Source organism: Cucumis melo, chromosome 1, assembly GCF_025177605.1.
Source record: "Cucumis melo cultivar AY chromosome 1, USDA_Cmelo_AY_1.0, whole genome shotgun sequence".
NCBI classification, from domain to species: domain Eukaryota; kingdom Viridiplantae; phylum Streptophyta; class Magnoliopsida; order Cucurbitales; family Cucurbitaceae; genus Cucumis; species Cucumis melo.
In genome coordinates this window covers 5573761-5592613 of record NC_066857.1, presented here as the reverse complement: position 1 = coordinate 5592613, position 18853 = coordinate 5573761, and the positions used below count along the sequence as shown (strand labels likewise).

General features: G+C 31.1%; 1 protein-coding gene across 1 annotated transcript; it reads left to right on the top strand.

Moving 5' to 3' along the window:
• Positions 1–14264: 14264 nt before the first annotated feature.
• On the top strand, positions 14265–16387 carry LOC103500461 (probable WRKY transcription factor 53). The gene is made up of 3 exons (XM_008463760.3): positions 14265–14763; positions 14861–14989; positions 15556–16387. Exons 1-3 carry the CDS (start codon positions 14531–14533, stop codon positions 16082–16084), a joined length of 891 nt encoding a protein of 296 aa, XP_008461982.2. The 5' UTR covers positions 14265–14530; the 3' UTR covers positions 16085–16387.
• The last annotated feature ends 2466 nt before the right edge of the window (positions 16388–18853 follow it).

Genomic DNA, 18853 nt, shown 5'->3' with positions numbered 1-18853 from the left:
TTCTCACCATGCTAAATTTGTCAACAGATATGTGTCCACGAATAATGTGTCGGTAGATAATAGTTGTTTCTTTTCTGCCCACACACTAAAGGTTGCCGAAAATGATTTTAATTTTTTTCATATTTATTATTAATATTGTATGCTTCTAAGTTAATTTCAAATACAGAATGAATTTCTTGGCTTACACCAAAATATATCAAACATTGCAACAAAAAATATAAATAGTAAAATATTTCCGACTATTAATACTTTGTCAAAATATAACAAGCCATAGTTTTTTAATAAATCGAGAAGGAAATCGAGTAGGGGGATCTTTGGGCGTTCGCGTGAAAAGAAGATTAGGAGGGAGGGGCTGCGGCAGGGGAAGGGACGTTGCAGATACTTGGGGTCGTCGGCGAGAGAAGGGTTGCGGCAGGTGAGAATCACCATCGAGGGAAGGGCTGCAGCGGAAGGAAAATTTAGGGTTTCTGTGGCCATTCACGTAGGGTTGCTGGCGGGAAGAAGAATGGGTAAGGAAGAAGATTGGGAACGTATGGGGTCGCCGACGAAGAAGATTGGGGTTGCCAGAGCTGGGCGGTCGTTGGAGCTGGGATTTTGGATACGTGGGTTTGGTGAAACCAATGGAGAATGACGGCCAAGCTGTTGCGTGAGAGAAAAGGAGGAAAAGGAGGGAAAATTTAGGGGAAAATATTAGGGTTTTTTCTTTAAAAAACAATTTTGCCCGCGATATAAGTCTTGGGTTGCCATATATATAAGTTTTGCGTGCCAAAAAGTATGTATAAAAATGTGGAGTTGCCCGCATAGAGTTTTATCACATAGCCTAGGACGCAATTAGGGTCTCGCAATTAGTAGTCATTAGAATCCATTTTTAAGTCTAAGATTGATGTATCGATAAAATACAAACACCACGTGGTAAAACATCTGATTAATTAAATATTCATTCAACAAATATTTAATTAATTTCAACTTTCACAAAATTAAATAATTCTCATTAAATGTTCAAAATAATGTCCAATAAATTAAATCTAATTAAACAAGATAATTAACACTAAAATTATCTTAATTTTGGGACGTTATAAAAATAGATTTAGGGTTCACATCCTTACATTTCAAGAATATATTTTAGGGTAATTATAATAGGTAGCAACTTTTAGAATAATTATTAAGTATGTAACAATATTTTAAAAAAAATTGCAAATATAATAAAGTCTATCGGTGATAGAGTTCTATCGTTGATAGACTTTTATCGTTTATCAGTGATAAACCAACATTTGTTACATGGTCTATCAGTGATAGACTCCTATCATTAATAGATTTTGATAGATTTTGCTATATTTACAATTTTTTTAAAATGTTGCTATATACTTAATTATTTTAAATATAATTGCTACATTTGCAATTATCCATTTATTTTATTCTATTATATAAGTAGCGTAGATAACTACTTGTTTAAATTTCAATTTCAAGTATAATATTGGTGTATCATTAATAATTTATGAATACATTCAAATGTTTAACAAAAATCATTGCAAGTCCACGAGGATGTACTAGCTAGGAAAGCTGATACTCTAAACCAAATTAGTTATGATTCAAATTTAGTCCAAGAATACTATAACTAGTGCATGAGTACTTATTGACTATTAAATTTGTTATAATGAGTTGCATAAATTTGTATTTAAATTGTGTATCTAGTGTTGATATGTATTAGATATATCAAACCATGTAAAATTGGAACAATCTAAAAGAAAATTGTTATGAGTAACATAAAAAATAAATTATTTACAAAATATAGTAAAAATTTTAAATATACTACATAGTAGAATAAATTTTACTATATTTTCTAATAATTTCAATATTTTGGTATTTTTGAAGATGTCTCTTTTACAAATTTTTTATTGTGTTTATTCTGCTCTTGTTGCAATTTTTATTATTAGAATTGATATTTCTTGAGCAATGGTAGACTAGTTAAAACCTCTCCATTAACAAAAAAACTGTCATGAAACACATAACATTTGACATTTAATTAACCGTTTATCCAAGTGTGAAACATAATAGATGATCCATAAGAATGACAAAAGTGGGTCTCATCGATTACTTTTGTGATTATTTATATGTGTTATGCAATTATACTGACGCATAGGGTCATATTAGAATTTATAATGAAGTAATGCTATCCAATTGATGGATAGATAGTGTTCACTTCGATTACACTCGAGAATTACGTTATTTCGTTATCGTCATGAATATAATTACCGTAACGGTTATCATCCTTGTTACTATTACAACTTAAAAAAATTTCAGTTTTGACATCTTTACTATTATAGTTATTGATACTTGATACCGGTATCACTTGACCCTTAAAGGTAGAGGTAACGGTAACAATAACAGTAAATTTTACCTAATTCATAATTTTAAGTATACGCTATAAAAAAATATCTAATTACGTTTGTGATTTGAGTTTGTTATCATTAATTCATTAATAGAAGTACGATTAAATAAATTTTCATTACAATTTGGTAAACATAGTCTCCATTACTTCTTACCAAGGGAACAAAAGTTAAGTTATTTTTTAGCATATAATAAATAGAAATGTAAATTAAAACGCACAAAGAAGAAGTGTTTGTCAATAGAAAGAGAAATGGTTGAAAATGACACCTCCCAGTAGGAGAGAATTATTATATAGATACATAACAAGACAATAGATCCATCTCAATAAGGTTTTCCTTTTTTCTTTTTCTTTTTTTTTTTTTTCCCTTCATCATTTAAGAAAACAAAAAAGGAAGTATATAATATAAGTAATGGTAAAAATATACATGTTTAGTTCAATACACCGTCTCAAGAAATATATATCTATTACTGTTTATTTTTTTAACTGAAAAAATATGTATCGAAATCGTCACGAAAGAATATGTAACATTAGGATATGGATACCGTCACCGAAAAACATGTTATAATTTCTTTGAGGTTAGATGTTAAAAGCTTTGATTTGTATTAAAGAAAGTAGTAGCAATATAGTATTAGACAAAAATACTGTTTCATAGGTACGTACTTAGCTTGATTCTCCCTCAAGCATTTAGTTTTCTAGCAAGTGTTGGCCAACCAGTTGATCAAGATATGAGAGAGAGTCGAATGAATTGTATATTGCTTTATATTAGATTGTGAAGATGTTTATCTACCATCAATCTTATCTGAAAAAGGAAAAAAATAATTGTTTGAGAAAGTTAAATCAACATTTATGGGGTGCACTAAAATGACTATGACATTTGAGTTAAATGGATGATGATAAAGGCTTGGAGGATTGAAAAGGGCCATATGTCTAGAAGCATGATATCCTATGTAACATTTATTTTCTAAAAAAAATTGACATAAAGAATAATGAAGATCAAGCATAGACTTTTAATTTTACAATGCGATCCATTGGAATGATCTTTTTGTAAATGTTATATAAGTTTGACAAGAGTTTATAAAATTGTAGTGATTTATCTCAGCACAAAAACCAACTGATACATCTTAATATGTAGCAATTGTCTGCAAATAATTTTGAAAGTATACTAAAACAAATCTATATACTACTGTGGTGATTCTGTAATGACATAGTTCTAATTAATCGTTGGACATATATTTCTTGTAATGAGCATCATGTTTATCCAAGTATATTTTTTGGTTATGTTGCACTATAGGTATGTTATTTTACTAAAAACATATACAAACAAATATATATTTGGAAATTTGACAATTGTAATTGTTTTCATGTATGACCGTTAATATTATTTCTTGACTCGAAGGTGTATCGTATTTCAAGTTTCTTCTACGACCTCTATTTATAAGGTGTGGAGATATAGATACAATAACAAAACATAAAGAGATTCAAAAAAGTTATGGAAGGTAAATGGAGAGATCAATTAATGGATGTTTTCCTTTTTTCTTTTTTTGTTAAAACCTTACTAGAGAAAAACTAAGAAGAAAACAAAATCTCATGAATGATGAAAATAATATGTATTATTCCTATGATTTTAATATGTATCTTCTTAATAGGGTTGCTATGAAAAGTGAGTGAGATAAAACCATTTTAAAGGGGAAAAAGTGCATCACATAATTTGCTTCCCTCATAATAACAAGTAATTGCTTCATTCAGTCAATCACTATTTTCATCACATATGCTCCCCCTCATAATCCTATGAGCTTTAATTAATTTCATGAGATATATATATACACTTTTCTAATCTCCTTTTAACATATTCTTCTTTAATTTAAGCAAAAGAAGGATGCTGTAGAATCACCAAGATCTCAATATGATTAAAAAAGTAGTCTTTTTATGAAAATACAGCTATTTCGAAACCACGTCCCTTTGCATGAACTTAGTAATAAGAATTGTTTTTCGATTTTGTAAGTTTCTCTTTTCCTAAACTACTAAATCTACTATATTTTCTTATATTTATTTTCTACATCAGTTGTATCAATATTATGATTCTATAAATTATATTTTGCTGTTTAAAAGTTTTGATAAATGTTATGTACTTAGAGATTTGTCATATTGCTACGTTTATTAATATTGATTTGCTAATTTTTTTCAATATTATGATTTTAGATGCTATTTTATTTATAGTTTAATGTTATGATATTTGTATTATGTGACTACATGAGGTTCATTATTATTGTTGTTGTTTCGTTAATTCAAAACGTTCTATTTTACAAACCTTTTAACTTTTTATATTAGATCTTTCAGATTTTTGGTATTAGTAATTTGAGTGAGTAAAGTAAACAATTAGAAGAAAAAAATGGAAGGAAACAAAACCATTACTTACACATGATTTAAATAAAAGAATCAAAGGGGAAAAAAATCATTTCTAAAAATGTGCGTGGTTTGTAGTGTTATGAATATCCTAAAAGGTTATGTTATAAACAATGCCCTTCAAGCTTTGTAATTTGTATCAAAAATACCTCCAAATTTTCAAGAACTTCAAAGTATCAAAAGGGTTTCGTAAATATTTTTGAACTTAAAAGAAAGTTAAAAAAAAAATACTCTATCCAAATTTTACACCAAATTTTTTATTAATCAAAGTAAAAACTTAAATTTTAAATTAAAACCATATATTCTTAATTATATTTGACTATTAACACACAATGATAAATCACACACGCAAATAATCTCTATAGTTGTTGATGTAATTAACATACAGTTAATTGTTAAATAAAAAATGTATTTGACTATTAACACACGGTGATAGTCTAATAGACCTATTTAGTGTAAGATTTTTTTGTTTGACTAATTATTGCTTTGGTATGTTTTAAGGGGAAATTTTTATTTTGAAAATTTGTGAGATTTTGTAGAATTTTATATTTTAACAAGGATTAAAAAATCTATGTTAATAGATATATCAAAGTCTTAATTTTATAGAAATCTCTATTTTGATGGATATATTTTAAAAAATTATAAAAAATTCCGAATTGGATGAAGAAGAAGTGTCATTTATGACACAAACACAAGGGAGGTTAGGTTATGTTAGTCCATTAAGGATGATGACAGCCTTTGGTACGAGATATTATGATTCAGGGATCGAACAATCTTCAAACTTTATAATAGGATATTATAATTCAAGGCTTGATCCATCATCGTCAAACTCTGGAATAGGATTTAGGGATCGATCCATCATCTTCATATATGCATTGGACACGAGCACGATCGTAAAGAGCATAATGAATATTTGTACTATAAAGTGTTTGCAATGGTACCCGAGCAATTAAAGGACCAATAACAACTAGAGAATCAAGAGAGACTAAAGCAATACATAAAGTTTAGAGTCAACGAAAACAACCAACATGAAATCGATGACGTTTAGGTCGTGGGACATTGTTGATTTTTTGTTAATTTTTAAATGAATAAAAATTATTAAATTATTGTGTTAATTTAAACATTCTAATCTACATTTAATTATTTTTCAAACATAAACAATTACTAAATATTATAATAGTAAATTAATATAAACTAGACGGATTACAACGGTAAATCTTGGTAAAGAATGATATTAATATAAACTAGACGGATTACAACATAAATGTTCATGCTCAAGTAATAAATTTCGATGAATGATTGACGGTTACAAACCTATGATGTTGAATGATAAACGTACAAAAGAAATTGAAAATTTAAAGAAAAAGGAGTTGGAAGAAACTTCTTCCCTTCGGAAAAAAACCACATTTTTATAATAATTAATTTCAAATGATATTTCAATAATAAGTTTCAATAACAATATTGAACTAATTTTGTTCAATATATCTATTAAGGATGATTGGTTATTTTATGGGGTATTTTAAAAAATATAACAAAATGGTAAAATCTAAAGATTTTTTTTCAAGATTTGATCAGTTACACTGTCGTTTAGAGCCAAATCTAAATGATTTTTTTTTAAAATTTGATCATTTAGTTTGGCTAAAAGAATTTTTTCAAGATTCTTTTGGTATAAGGTTTAGATTTATTTATACAATTATTTATTTTTTCAAGATTTTTTTAGTACACGATTGTTTAGATTTGTCTATTTTTTGTCTAAATCTAAACGACATTTTTTTAAGTCTTTTGTAGAGGATCTTGAACAACCAAATAACAGTTAAAAAAAAAAAGAAAAAAATGAAAAAAAAGAAAGATCGTGGAAAGAAAATAAAATCAAATCGCTGACGAAGAAGAGAAGAAAAACGATAAAAAATTAAATTTAAAATATTTAAAAGAGGACTAACTTTACAGATTTTATTACACAATCCGTAAATATTTTATGTTATATTATAAAAATTTACCTTTTTTTTTATTATTTGACACATAAGAAGATGAAGGAGTATTAAATTTAAAAAATACATACGAATTATAATTAAAAAAGAAAGTGAAAGAAGTATTAAATTGGTTGGTGGATTATTGAATAATGGACCATTTGAAATAAATAATAAATAGAAAGGAAGTGGAGGGAATAGAGGAAAAAGACAAATGAAATGATTTGAAACTACAATATTTTAATAAATAATTTTATAAGGAGCAATGTATGATTCTCTTCATTTCTAATATATATATATATATTTTTTTTTTTTTATTGAAGAAATATGCTTTATAAACCGTAACATACACATCATATATATATATATATATAAAGCGTGCATGGATTGCACGCCCTCATATTGAATATGTTACTATATATTTCTCTTCCCAACTTCCTATGAATGAAGTATCCTCATATTCAAATGCTCTTTCAAGAATATGTTAACTTCATCTTTACTTTTTTCCCTACCAATTATTCATGGATTTCATTTTTTACTTTGACACAATAACCATTTTTGTTTTGCACCGATAGTGATTGTGCAAACTTATTAACTAAGAATCACCACCTTATTTTATATAGTTTTTTAGATACCCAAAATTTTGATTTTTTAAGTACTTGAATGATTAAAATTCAATTTTGAATATAAGAAAATCAATTTTAAGAGTTTGTTACCGAACATAAATTTGATTGTTTAGAAATCATTTTTACACGATCAATTGTACCTAGCTAAATCATTTCTTTTAAAATTACTACTCTAACTATCACTCTCAAACACACCCTAAATACTCACTAGTTCAAAATAGCTTCTTCATTCGAAATTATGAAGTGCATTTGATCAACGTGATAAAACCATTCTTGGTTTAGAATCAATAATATTTAGGTGTATGCTATCAAAATGAACCCCTCTCGTCAATTTCTCCAACTTGAGATGCATACAATAAAAAATAGTTTTAGGAAGAAAAAGTAGTTCTAGAAACAGTAATTAGGTAGCTATTGTATTAATTAAATTTTAAATATAACATTTACTTTAAATATATTAAACTTACTTGGAAAAAATGATATCAAATTAAACCGTTGGTCGAGGACGAGGTTGATGACTTTTCATCAAATAAGTTCATCTGTTTGATTTAATCTTAAGAAGACGCCATATATTTGGTTTCCCTCTTATTTGAGGTTTTCTTTATATTTTCTAATGTCTAATTTTAGTCATATTTACTTTCAACAAAATCTAAATTTAATCTCTTAAAATTGTCTTTGTATGTATGAATAAAATGACATGTCATTCTCTACCAGATCCTCATTGGTTTAAAATAAGTTAATGATTTAAAAATATGAGCATTTGATCAAAGGGTTTAATGGTTGATTTAAAATCATGCATGTTTAGGTACATGAAGATCTGCCAAATTAATATGTATGTGAGAAATGTGTAAATATGAATGGTGTAGTCCAATAATTCCAAACATACATTATCAATACGTACTGAGAGTATTCAATGCGTATCGTATCAAATGTAGACAAAAGGTGTTTTTGAATAATTAATGTGCAGAATATTAAAATAATTAAACAGTAGATGGAAGAAGTAAGGATTAAGAATCAAAGTTCAATTTCAACCAATATGCTAATTTTATTTAGTCTTGTTCTGATCAAGTTGTGTTTTAGGAGCCTAAGTAATTTAGTCCTATATCTACGTGGTTTGCTATGTTTTTTTTTTTTTTTTTTTTTTTGTTTAATTCATGTAGTAATTTTTCTAAGTCCTATGTGATACTTCTATCTTCAAAAAATTAGTTTATATCTTAACCTTCTCTATAAGCATATTAAATTAAGAGGTCAATTCAGCTTAATAAGATAACGTTAAACTGAACAAATGAAATGGGTAAAGATGAAAACAACATGATGAATTAACATAAAGTTAAGCCTTAAAAAGTTGTAGAATATCCACATGGATGGTTACCGCAATAGAAATTTAATTTAGATCATAACTAGAAATGAAATGAAGTGAAATAGAGACTAAACAAGTGATGGAAATTAAAGTAGTAGTATTAGGGCTCTTTAGAGAAACTCTCGTCTTTCGAAGATTTGTTGAATCTAGTTGTGTGAGAGTTCCTCTAGGTTGTTGTATTCTTGAATAAGGAAACTTTCTTAGGCTCAAATTCGGACAAGTATTAGGATGTATTCTAGAAATTTTTTAAGGAGATTACCCAAACACGTTTAACTTTGGAGTTCTTATGATTAATCCACCAAAAAGGAAAGTTGTCGATATAAAAAACTTTCAATTATTTTAAGTGTTTCTTAACCATATTTTCATGTCGTCAAGATCTTTTTCAATAGAATATGACATCAGTTCATTTATGTTCCCTCCTAAACTTATAACTTGCACTTCCACTACATTTTTATATAGGCCAAAAAGGTTGAAAGCAGACAAAATGATGTCACAAAACTCACTAGTTAATTTCAACTTTGGAAACAAACCAAAACAGCATCAACCACGAACGATTGAGCATAATCTCGAAGATTAAACAGTTTTTCGAAGGGATGCATCGCTCCCATCATTGTAGTTAAATTCTCCATAAAAAATTTTAAAAGGTAAAACTAATTAAGTTTGGATTGTTCCAAGAAATGTGCTTACCTTATTTTACCCCATTTAAGTCATTTAGAGGTTACTTTAAACAACATGCAAATACTTTAACTAAAGAAAAATACCAAAATCAAGCCTTTTATATCACACTACAAGAGACGGGGTACTCCCGACGTACAAAAACATCCGCAAAAATGAAAAATACGTCAGGAAAGGATATGCCGACATTTTTCACGGCGTCGGGAGAACCGAGTCGGGAGAGGTATTCTCGACGTCATACCAACATGGCGTCAGGACTGCCCCTCCCGACGCCGTGACATGCGTCTGCCATAGTGGCATCGGGAGTTCCTCTCCCGACGAACCTTATGCCGACGCAAAGCGCGGCGTCGGTAATGCCTCTTCTGACGTTTTTTTCGCGACGTCTGTTGTGCGTCAGGACACCCTTCCCCAACATATCTTATGCATCCTAGTCCTAACGTTTCATTGCGTCGGAAATTCCTTTTTATATATTTTTTTAAAATATTTAATTTCTAATTTTTTTTTCTGAAAATATTTTGCTCAAACATTCACAACGACATTTGGATTGCTCAAATATTTTTTCGACGTTTTAGATTAAATTAAAACAAATTCAATATAAAATAATAAATTAAGAAATACAAACACAAATTAAAAAAAGATTTAAAATTAATAATACGAATAAGTTCACAAAATATTAGTAAGTTTAATACAAAAAATGTAGTTCTCATAATACAAAAAACCGCAAACATAGCAAAAAGTCTCCCAACGAAGCGCGTACGCATCATTCTACACCTTTGGTCCTAAAATGATATAAAAGTAACTAAGTTTAGTACACATATTCATATCTTCACTCTATACTATCATTGCAAAATCTTAAGAATAATTAAGACATATATACATACCGTAGAGCTAGAGATCATGTGATGGTCCCTGTTGTGCACGAGCGAAGTCTTCTATCAGCTTTTGCTTTCGTTCCACTTGTGAAGCTAATGCTTGGTGATTTCTATCTTGCATTTCAATCCGTTCCAAAGCTTCATTAAGTTTAGCTTGTAATCCAATCTCTTTTTGTGTGGACTGCGAAGAAGATGTCAATGAACTGCTCGCACTCGTCGTCCTGTGGGTCTTCGGATTGGGTCCTCAACCAAGGCCTTTTAAGTAGCATGATCGTCTACCCAACACCTGATTGCATATCTCATCCTCAGAGAGTGGCTGATTACCCTCTGGAGTAGGTTGAGATTGGAGTTCCAACATTTGATTCTGCAACAAATTTAAAAACTATGTTAGGTAACACGCAAAAATATATAATGAAAAAGGATAATTAATAAGGGCATAACTTACATGTGCATCCTCTGCGGCATACGACACGAACGTCCCAGCTCAAACGTGTGTTTCTCGAAACAACTTCACACGATCGATCGACTCTCCTTTTCTCTCAACGAGCTCGTACTGTCATTGTAGAAACGACTGACCTGCTACTATGATTGTAAGGCTGCTTCTGTCTAGCAGCCTTGTTCGTCCATGATTGCTCCTGCATGAAAATAATTATATTGTTTATTTCTTATACATATTAAAACTTGAAATCATAATTAATCATGACAAATACCTAGAATGTACGGCTCATATAGTGGTCGCAGAGGAATAGTCTCGTATCCCAAGCCCAAGTCACGAAGTTTTCGTTTTGCTTCATAAAATGAACTAGGAATAGTAGTACTACACATTGGAAACGCTGCTCTTAAGAGTTCTAACAACATGTCGAACGACTTGTTACTCCAACTATTTAGAACTTTCACATGCATCAACTTAACCAAAAAATTCAACGACGAAAATTCAGAACAACCGGGGTACAACTCATTACGTGCTTCATTCAATAAGTTATGAAATATATTATTTATTCTATTTTCATCTATATCTACCCCAACATTCATCGGCATTTCATCTTCAAAACGAAGTTCCTCTGTTTCCTCTTCATGTTCATAGAGGCTTGTAAATCATTTAGCATACCAGACATATCACCTCTTCATTAAATTGGCTACTACTAGTTCCTTCATCAAAAGGATTACTACTAGTTCCTTCCTCAAAGTTTTATATACCTCTAGAGCTTAATGACTCTCCATGATACACTCATTCTGTGTAGTAGGAGGATATTCCAAATAGTCAATAGATGCCGTTCTACACCCTCTAATAAACCATAATTTAAATTCAAACATCTCTTGCATGGACACCTTAGTCGCGTCCGTAGGCATCAACGTGAAACTTGGAAAATTCTAAAAATTGGGTCACTCCCCGTCTATACTCAAGGGAGAACTTATTTCTAAGCTTCATTATCCAACCCTTATTCATCGTTTAAGTCTCTAAAACATAAATAAGTTTGATTAGAAACACATCTCTCTCACTCTCTCACATCCATAACTTACTCCCCTGAATTTTCACTATTTTTTTATAACTAACTTCAAATTACAAAGGCTACCATAACTGCAGAATAGCCAACACAACCTAATTATTACCAACAAAATACTTCAAGCTATCCTACTACCTCCCTTTGAAACCATTTCAAACATAAGCAAATTCAAAACAAAAAAAGGCTATACAATATAGCCATCTCAAATCAACAACACAAATAGGCTACCATAACTGTAGGATAGCCAAAACAAATCTTAACACACATATTACATTTTCAATTTAAAACATAAACCCCCTTCAAATTTGAATGCAACCATACCCCCCCCCCCCCTTCCCCAAATTCAAATTTGAATTCAACCATAACCCCCCCTACAAAAATTTCAATTTAGCTAGTAACCCTCCTTAAAATTTCAATTTAAGTATAGCCCCTTCAGATTTCAAATTAACTAAACCCCCCTTCAAATTTCAATTTAACTATAATCCCCCCCCCCCTCCCCCCCAAATCAATTTTCAATTTAACTATAAACCCCCCCCCCCCCCCGCCCCCCGCCCCCAAATCCCCTTCTCATTCCCAATTCAATTCTCAATTTAACTATAAACCCCCATCTCCCCCTCAATTCAATTTTTAATTTAACTATAAACCCTAAACCCTTCAAATTTCAATTCAACCACAAATTACACACATTCTACACAAAAATACATTTAACAAACAAAAATTTATTCCAAAAGAAAATCCAAAAACAATTTTCTTATTAAAAACCCTAAAACATAAATTTAAACTAAACAAACTTTATATTTAAACTTACCTAAGGTGGCAGATGGCGGCGAGGGACGGCAACGACGACAGAACGGATGGCGACGAGCTACGAATGGTGAAGACTCTTCGTTTCTCTCTTCTCCTTTTTCCTTTCATTTTCAATTATGTGTAAAAAAAAACTGAAACGTTTATAAAGAGGATTTCCCGATGCCACACGACGGCTTCGGGAATAATGATATTCCCGACGCTCATTAAAAGGGTTTTCCAACGTGCTATGGTGCGTCGAGAAAACCCCTTATGCCCGATGTCGTCCCTGATGCACTCTGCATGGCGTTAGGAATAAGGTGTATTTTAAATTTAATTTGGTCTATTCTCGACGTCGTTTGGCCGACGCGTGCTTGACGCGTCAGGAATACCCTTTTTCCCGAAGCCACTCCCGACGCATTGAACATGGCATCGGGAATACCCTTATTTTCGACGTTCTTTGTGCTGATGTATTTTTTAGCGTCAGAAAACTTCTGTTTTCTTGTAGTGTCACTCATCGCATGGTATCAAAAAATGAGTGCTCTTATTAATTTATCTAAATTTCAATCGAAATTACTTTTAGGAAGAATAATTAGCTATTACAACACAATTTCTCAAACTTTGCCATTAGATAATTTCACTTCAACCTTTTTTAAAAAACAATCAAATTAAATCGATCCAATTTAATTTCAAATATTAAGTATCCATAGCAATTAAATAGTTTTGACTATAACATCAAGACTATCAATTTTGGTAAAATATTAAATTTACAAATGACATCAATATTATCAAATTTATATAAATATTATATGAATAGAAACATAAAACTAGTGACAAATTTTGTAATAATAGTCAGCTATATAGCAATATTTTATAATAAATTGTAAATGCAGCAAAGTCTATTATTGATAGACTTTTATGGCCTACCATCAATAAATTAATATTTACAATATGGTCTATTGGTAATAGAATTTGACATATTTTGCCATTTTGTATTTTTTAAAAAAATGTTGCTATACAGGCTAATATTTTAAATATAATTTTTATATTTTCAACTATCCCTTTAAGTCTATAAACACTTCTTCATCATTGAATCATGTGAAAATAAAATAGATTGTAACATACAATCATAATAATGAAGACATTTGACAACCATTTTATTTTGGTTATTTGTTTTTGAAAATTAAGTCTATAAACACTTGTTCACTCCTAGTGTTTTTCTTTATTGTCTAATATTTATAGTGCTTTCAAAATTCAAGTCAAGTTTTGAAAACTAAACACACTTATATTTGGAAACTTGTTCTTGTCCTTAAAATCTCTTATTCAACTCTTACCTAAAAAAGATTGTTACCATTTATCATGCCACTATGAGATTTTGTTGTGGATTGGGGTGTTTTTCTTTTTCTTCTTCTTTTTTTTTTTAAAGAAAAATAAATAAATATATAATCCAATGATGTATGGAATAATCAATACCAACAACTAACCAATCAATCTTTTATTAAAAAGAAAAAGAAAAAGGGTCAGAGACAACAACCAACTAATTAAAATTCCCAACCTTCTAATTTCATCCCATTAATCTTCACTTATTTGTGTATAGGAAAAATCTTAGGAACCTTCTCTCTCACTTCCTCGTTCCTACTAAAACCAAAAATGTCAAATTCTCGACGGGAAAAGAAAAAGAGTTTTGATTTATTTGAAGCAGTCATAAACTCGACCTTTTCCATTTTATCTTCTTTTTTTTTTTTTTTTTTTTTTTTTGATCTACCTTGTTCACCAATCTTTTCCTTGTCTTTTCCTCTCAATTTCTTCAATCACAATCATGGAGTTTCCCCCCTTTCTCTCTCTCTCCAATTTCCTCCTCTTCCCTTTATAACCCTATTTTCCCCCCCTCTACTCTTCTCTCAACTTTGACTCCATTCCCATGCTCAATTTCGCATCTTTCCACCTTCAATCATGGAGTTTCTCTCTCTAATTCAAGAGCTTAATCAAGGCAAACAACTCGCTAACCAACTCCGTAACCATCTTCATCCTTCTTCTTCCTCCCATGGCATTCTCTTAGTCGATAAGATTCTTCGTTCCTACGAAAACGCGCTTTTGGCTCTCTCCGCCGGTGGTGGTGCTTCCGTCAATTCCGCCATTGCTCCGGTCAATGCGGCTGTCAAAGATGGAGATGTATCCAAAAAAAGGTACTGGGTTTTGTTTGTTTTTTATTGATTGGTTGATTATTGTGGGGTTTGTTGGATTTTGAGGGAGTTTTCTGATTGGGGTTTTGGGGTTTTGCAGAAAGTTAATGGCGAAATGGAGTGAACAGGTTAAGGTTTCCTCTGGCTCTGCTGTTGAAGGTCCTGGTTGTGATGGATTTAGTTGGAGAAAGTATGGTCAGAAGGATATTCTTGGATCCCAATTTCCCAGGTACTTTACCTTTTCTTAACTTGTTATCTTCCACTTCTTTTCATGATTTCGCCCCATTATGCATTAAAAATGTTGGACTAAGAATGATTTACTCATATCTGAACTCTGTTCCTGGTTCGTCTGTGCTCGGATTCGGCTCTGTTTCATAATCATTTGAATTTTGGTTTTTAAAGAATGTCTTTTTTCTCTCCATTAAAGAAATGGTTTGCGTATTTGTTAAGAGTTAGATTTTAAAACATTGACAAAAAGGTATTCGTTTTTGGTAATTGTGTTGGTTTCTCTCCATTTCTTCAAAATTTCTTTCAATCTTTTGAAACATTTAAGTTCTTGGCTTCATATCAAATTTCATAACAAAGCTAATTTTAGAAACCGTATTAAATATATGAAACAGAATCACAAAGATGTTTTAAAGTGAACAGTTCTGGATTTTGTTGATTTGTTCTTTGATACAGAACATAGGTTATTTTTCAAATTTGATTGGAATGGTTTAGCTGGTGATTTCGAACTTTGGTCGCATTCCAAAACAGTTTTGAGCTGAAACATTTTGTTGTATTTGGGTAATGCAGAGGCTATTTTAGATGCTCACATCGCTTTACACAAGGATGTTTAGCAACAAAACAAGTTCAAAAGTCAGACAATGATCCAACCATTTATGATGTAACTTATAGAGGAAGACACACTTGCAACAAAGCCCTTCATTCAACAAACACACCACAAGAACACCAAAACTCATTACTTCAACACCCAATCCCACCAAAACAAGAAGAAAAGCCATTGCAGCAGTTACATGATCCTTTATGTTTTATGTTCAGCTCCGACCCCATTCGAGTAAAATCCGAGAACTTAGACAATGCCAATGGTGGCCTCCTTCAACCATTTTGTCCCCCATCCCCGATGTTCGGTTCTGAAGTTCAAGATGATCAAAGCCCTTTTAGGGAAAGTGAGTGTTCTCTGACGTTTGAATCGAATGATACGTTTGGATTGTGCTGTGATTTCGAAACTGGGTTTGTGTCAATTCCTAGTTCAATGACTAATATTTCGATTGGAGACTTGGAGGAGTATTGTAGTTTTGATAACTTGGAGATGTTCTGTTGAAACTGTTTCCTAAACTTCTAAACATGCAAGAGGGAAAGAAAAGAAGCGATTGTGAATTAGTATAAATCAGCATTGAAAGAGAGATGATGGATAATGTACTCAAGGCCTCCTGCATTGCTGGTTAGAGATTTCCTTTTTGTTTTTTTGTTTTTTTTTTTTCTTTTTGTTCTTCAGTGGATCCTTTGGGAGGCCAAATTTTCAGTGTAATTACTGATGTTAGTGTAGGAGAAAATAGGAATATGGTTTCTTATCACTTATGTATTTGAATTAGTGAAAAAATAAAGATTGGATTTATATATTAAATATTCATGTGTTTCATATTTGAACATTTGTTGGTTTTACCACTTTTTAAGTATAACAATTGATGGGAAAAGACACGAACTCCAAATTTTAGTTTAGAATGCGTTGGTTGAATTATATTTGTGTTACTTCAAGTCCTTATTACAGTAGCAAGAAAAGAAAAGAAAATGAGGTAAAGGTAGTGATTTTAGTTTTAGTTTTAGTTTTTATTTATTAAAACTAAGGATTGAAATTTGCCCAATGCTTGGAAAGTAGAAGTATATTGATGTCAATTTTAGTTTAGGGTTTGAAATGTCTAATCTTAGTTAAACCAAGAAAAAAAATAATTGTTTATATTTAAACTGTTTAGAAATTAAGTTGAAAATTAATAAACATTAGATTAACTAAAAGAAAAAGTATTTAAAGAAAATGGATTAATGAAAGTTTAAACAGGGGATTAATGAAATGTTAAGAACATTATTATATTATTATCATTGTTGTTATTATTATTATTGTAACAACCATACATCTTACTTAATAATCTCTTGAAAAAAGAAAAAAAGAAAGAACTTTTTTAGTAAAAAAAAAAAACAAACAAAGAATACTTGAAATCATAAAAACATACCATAGTTGGAAGGTTTATATTGGGCGATGCTTAATTTAATATTGATTACAACTTCCAAACAAACAAAAATATAATATGTGCATCACAAATAATGAAAAAAGAAAAAAAAAAAAAAAAAAAAAGGAAGAAAGTGTTGCTTTATTAAAAAGTTTTTACTTTACTAAAACGTGTTTGCTCTAAAACACTTTATTCATTATTTCACTATACTTTTTTTTTTCTTCTTTCTATCTTCCTTTTCTTAAGAAGAATTTTTATTATTTTAGTGCTTGAATGAACGAAGAAAATAGGGCTATTGCAAATTTAGCAAAATTAGTTTGATAAATTAGGTTCATAGCACACTACTTTTAAATTTGCAAAAATGACAAAATTCAAGCTCAACCCACATTTGAAAAATGAAAAATTATAAATCTACCCACTATAATTATCAACATTGTCACGCATCACTTGTGTGAAAGCCATCTGCCCTTTCGTATGTCGTCGTCGAAGTCAGTCACGCCGTCATCAAGCGTCAGCCGCAAACCACACGAGTCCGTAGCCGAGCCGCGCACGTCGAAGTAAGCAGTGCGTCTCCCAGCCGAGTCTACGTTCGAGCCGCGTGCCTTAGCCAAGCCGCCCTCCTGCGTTCGAGCTGCGCGCCTTAGCCGAGCCACCCTTACCCGAGCCGTTTTCCCTTCCTTAGTCAAGCCACCCCTATTTTCCAAGCCGTTTGAGCCGTCAAGCTTAATTTTTTTGCCTTTCCACCTATTTTTTGGTAAGTTTTGCATGAGTTTTGGTTATGTTCCCAACAAATATCAATATTTGGACCCTAAATAATTTAATTTTGGATTAAATTGAATTTTTTTTAAAGGATTGGAAGTTGAACTGTGGAACCTTGTCCTAAATTAAGGTTGAGTTGGATCCGACCTCAACTTTGGGTAAGTTGAATTAACTAGATTTTTGGATCCTAAATTAACTGCAAATTGATTTATTTTCTTAGCATTTTACCCTTAATGTTTAGGATCTTTCTTGGGAAGCTTGATCTAGCTGTCAGGATTTTAATTTTTTGGTTTAAACTAATCTTCAGGTAAGAGATTCTACTACTAGACTTTCGACTGAAATTAAGAGATCGCATGTGTGTATGGTTATGCATGGACGATAGCTAAATTGCATAACTCAATGATATTTATGATGATTGACATTGTAATGATGATTGATGCTGATGACTGATGTTATGTTATGACTAGTAGTATGTTGATGAGGACGACTGCGTTATGTTTATGATTAAGATATTTGGATAAGTATGCTATGATTGTTATGTTATGCCATGTTTATGATAATGTTATGATACATTACATGCTATGGATAGGGTGCACTATTAGCTTCATCTATTAGAGTCGTACTCACATGGGTGTCCTTCAGGATCACCACCTTTTATGACTGTGTAGTCCGACGGGATCACCAGTCCATTATGACATTGACATTGACATAGACATAATTATGAGTGATTCGACGGGGTCACTCACAGCCCGACCATCTTATATTTCTTTTGGGTACACTAAAGGTCAATTTGTCCTAGGTGTTTCTTTGGATTCACCGAGGGCCAAATATGTTCCTATGGGACCACAAATTTCACGTGTTCGAGAACGTGCCAGTTTAAGGTAACCTTTACAGAACTCTAATAGGAAGTTAACATACACCTAGCGGAACTAGTAGTGGGTTCCTTACTGAGTGTATTTTTATACTCACTTTTTCTTGTTTAATTTTACAGGTAGAGGTAGAGGTAAGAGCCGAAGAAAACTGGCGAATGACAAGAAGTGATCATGACGAGCCATATGGATCACTTTTTGCTTCCGCTTCATGTCATTGGATCTGATGCACTATTTTAT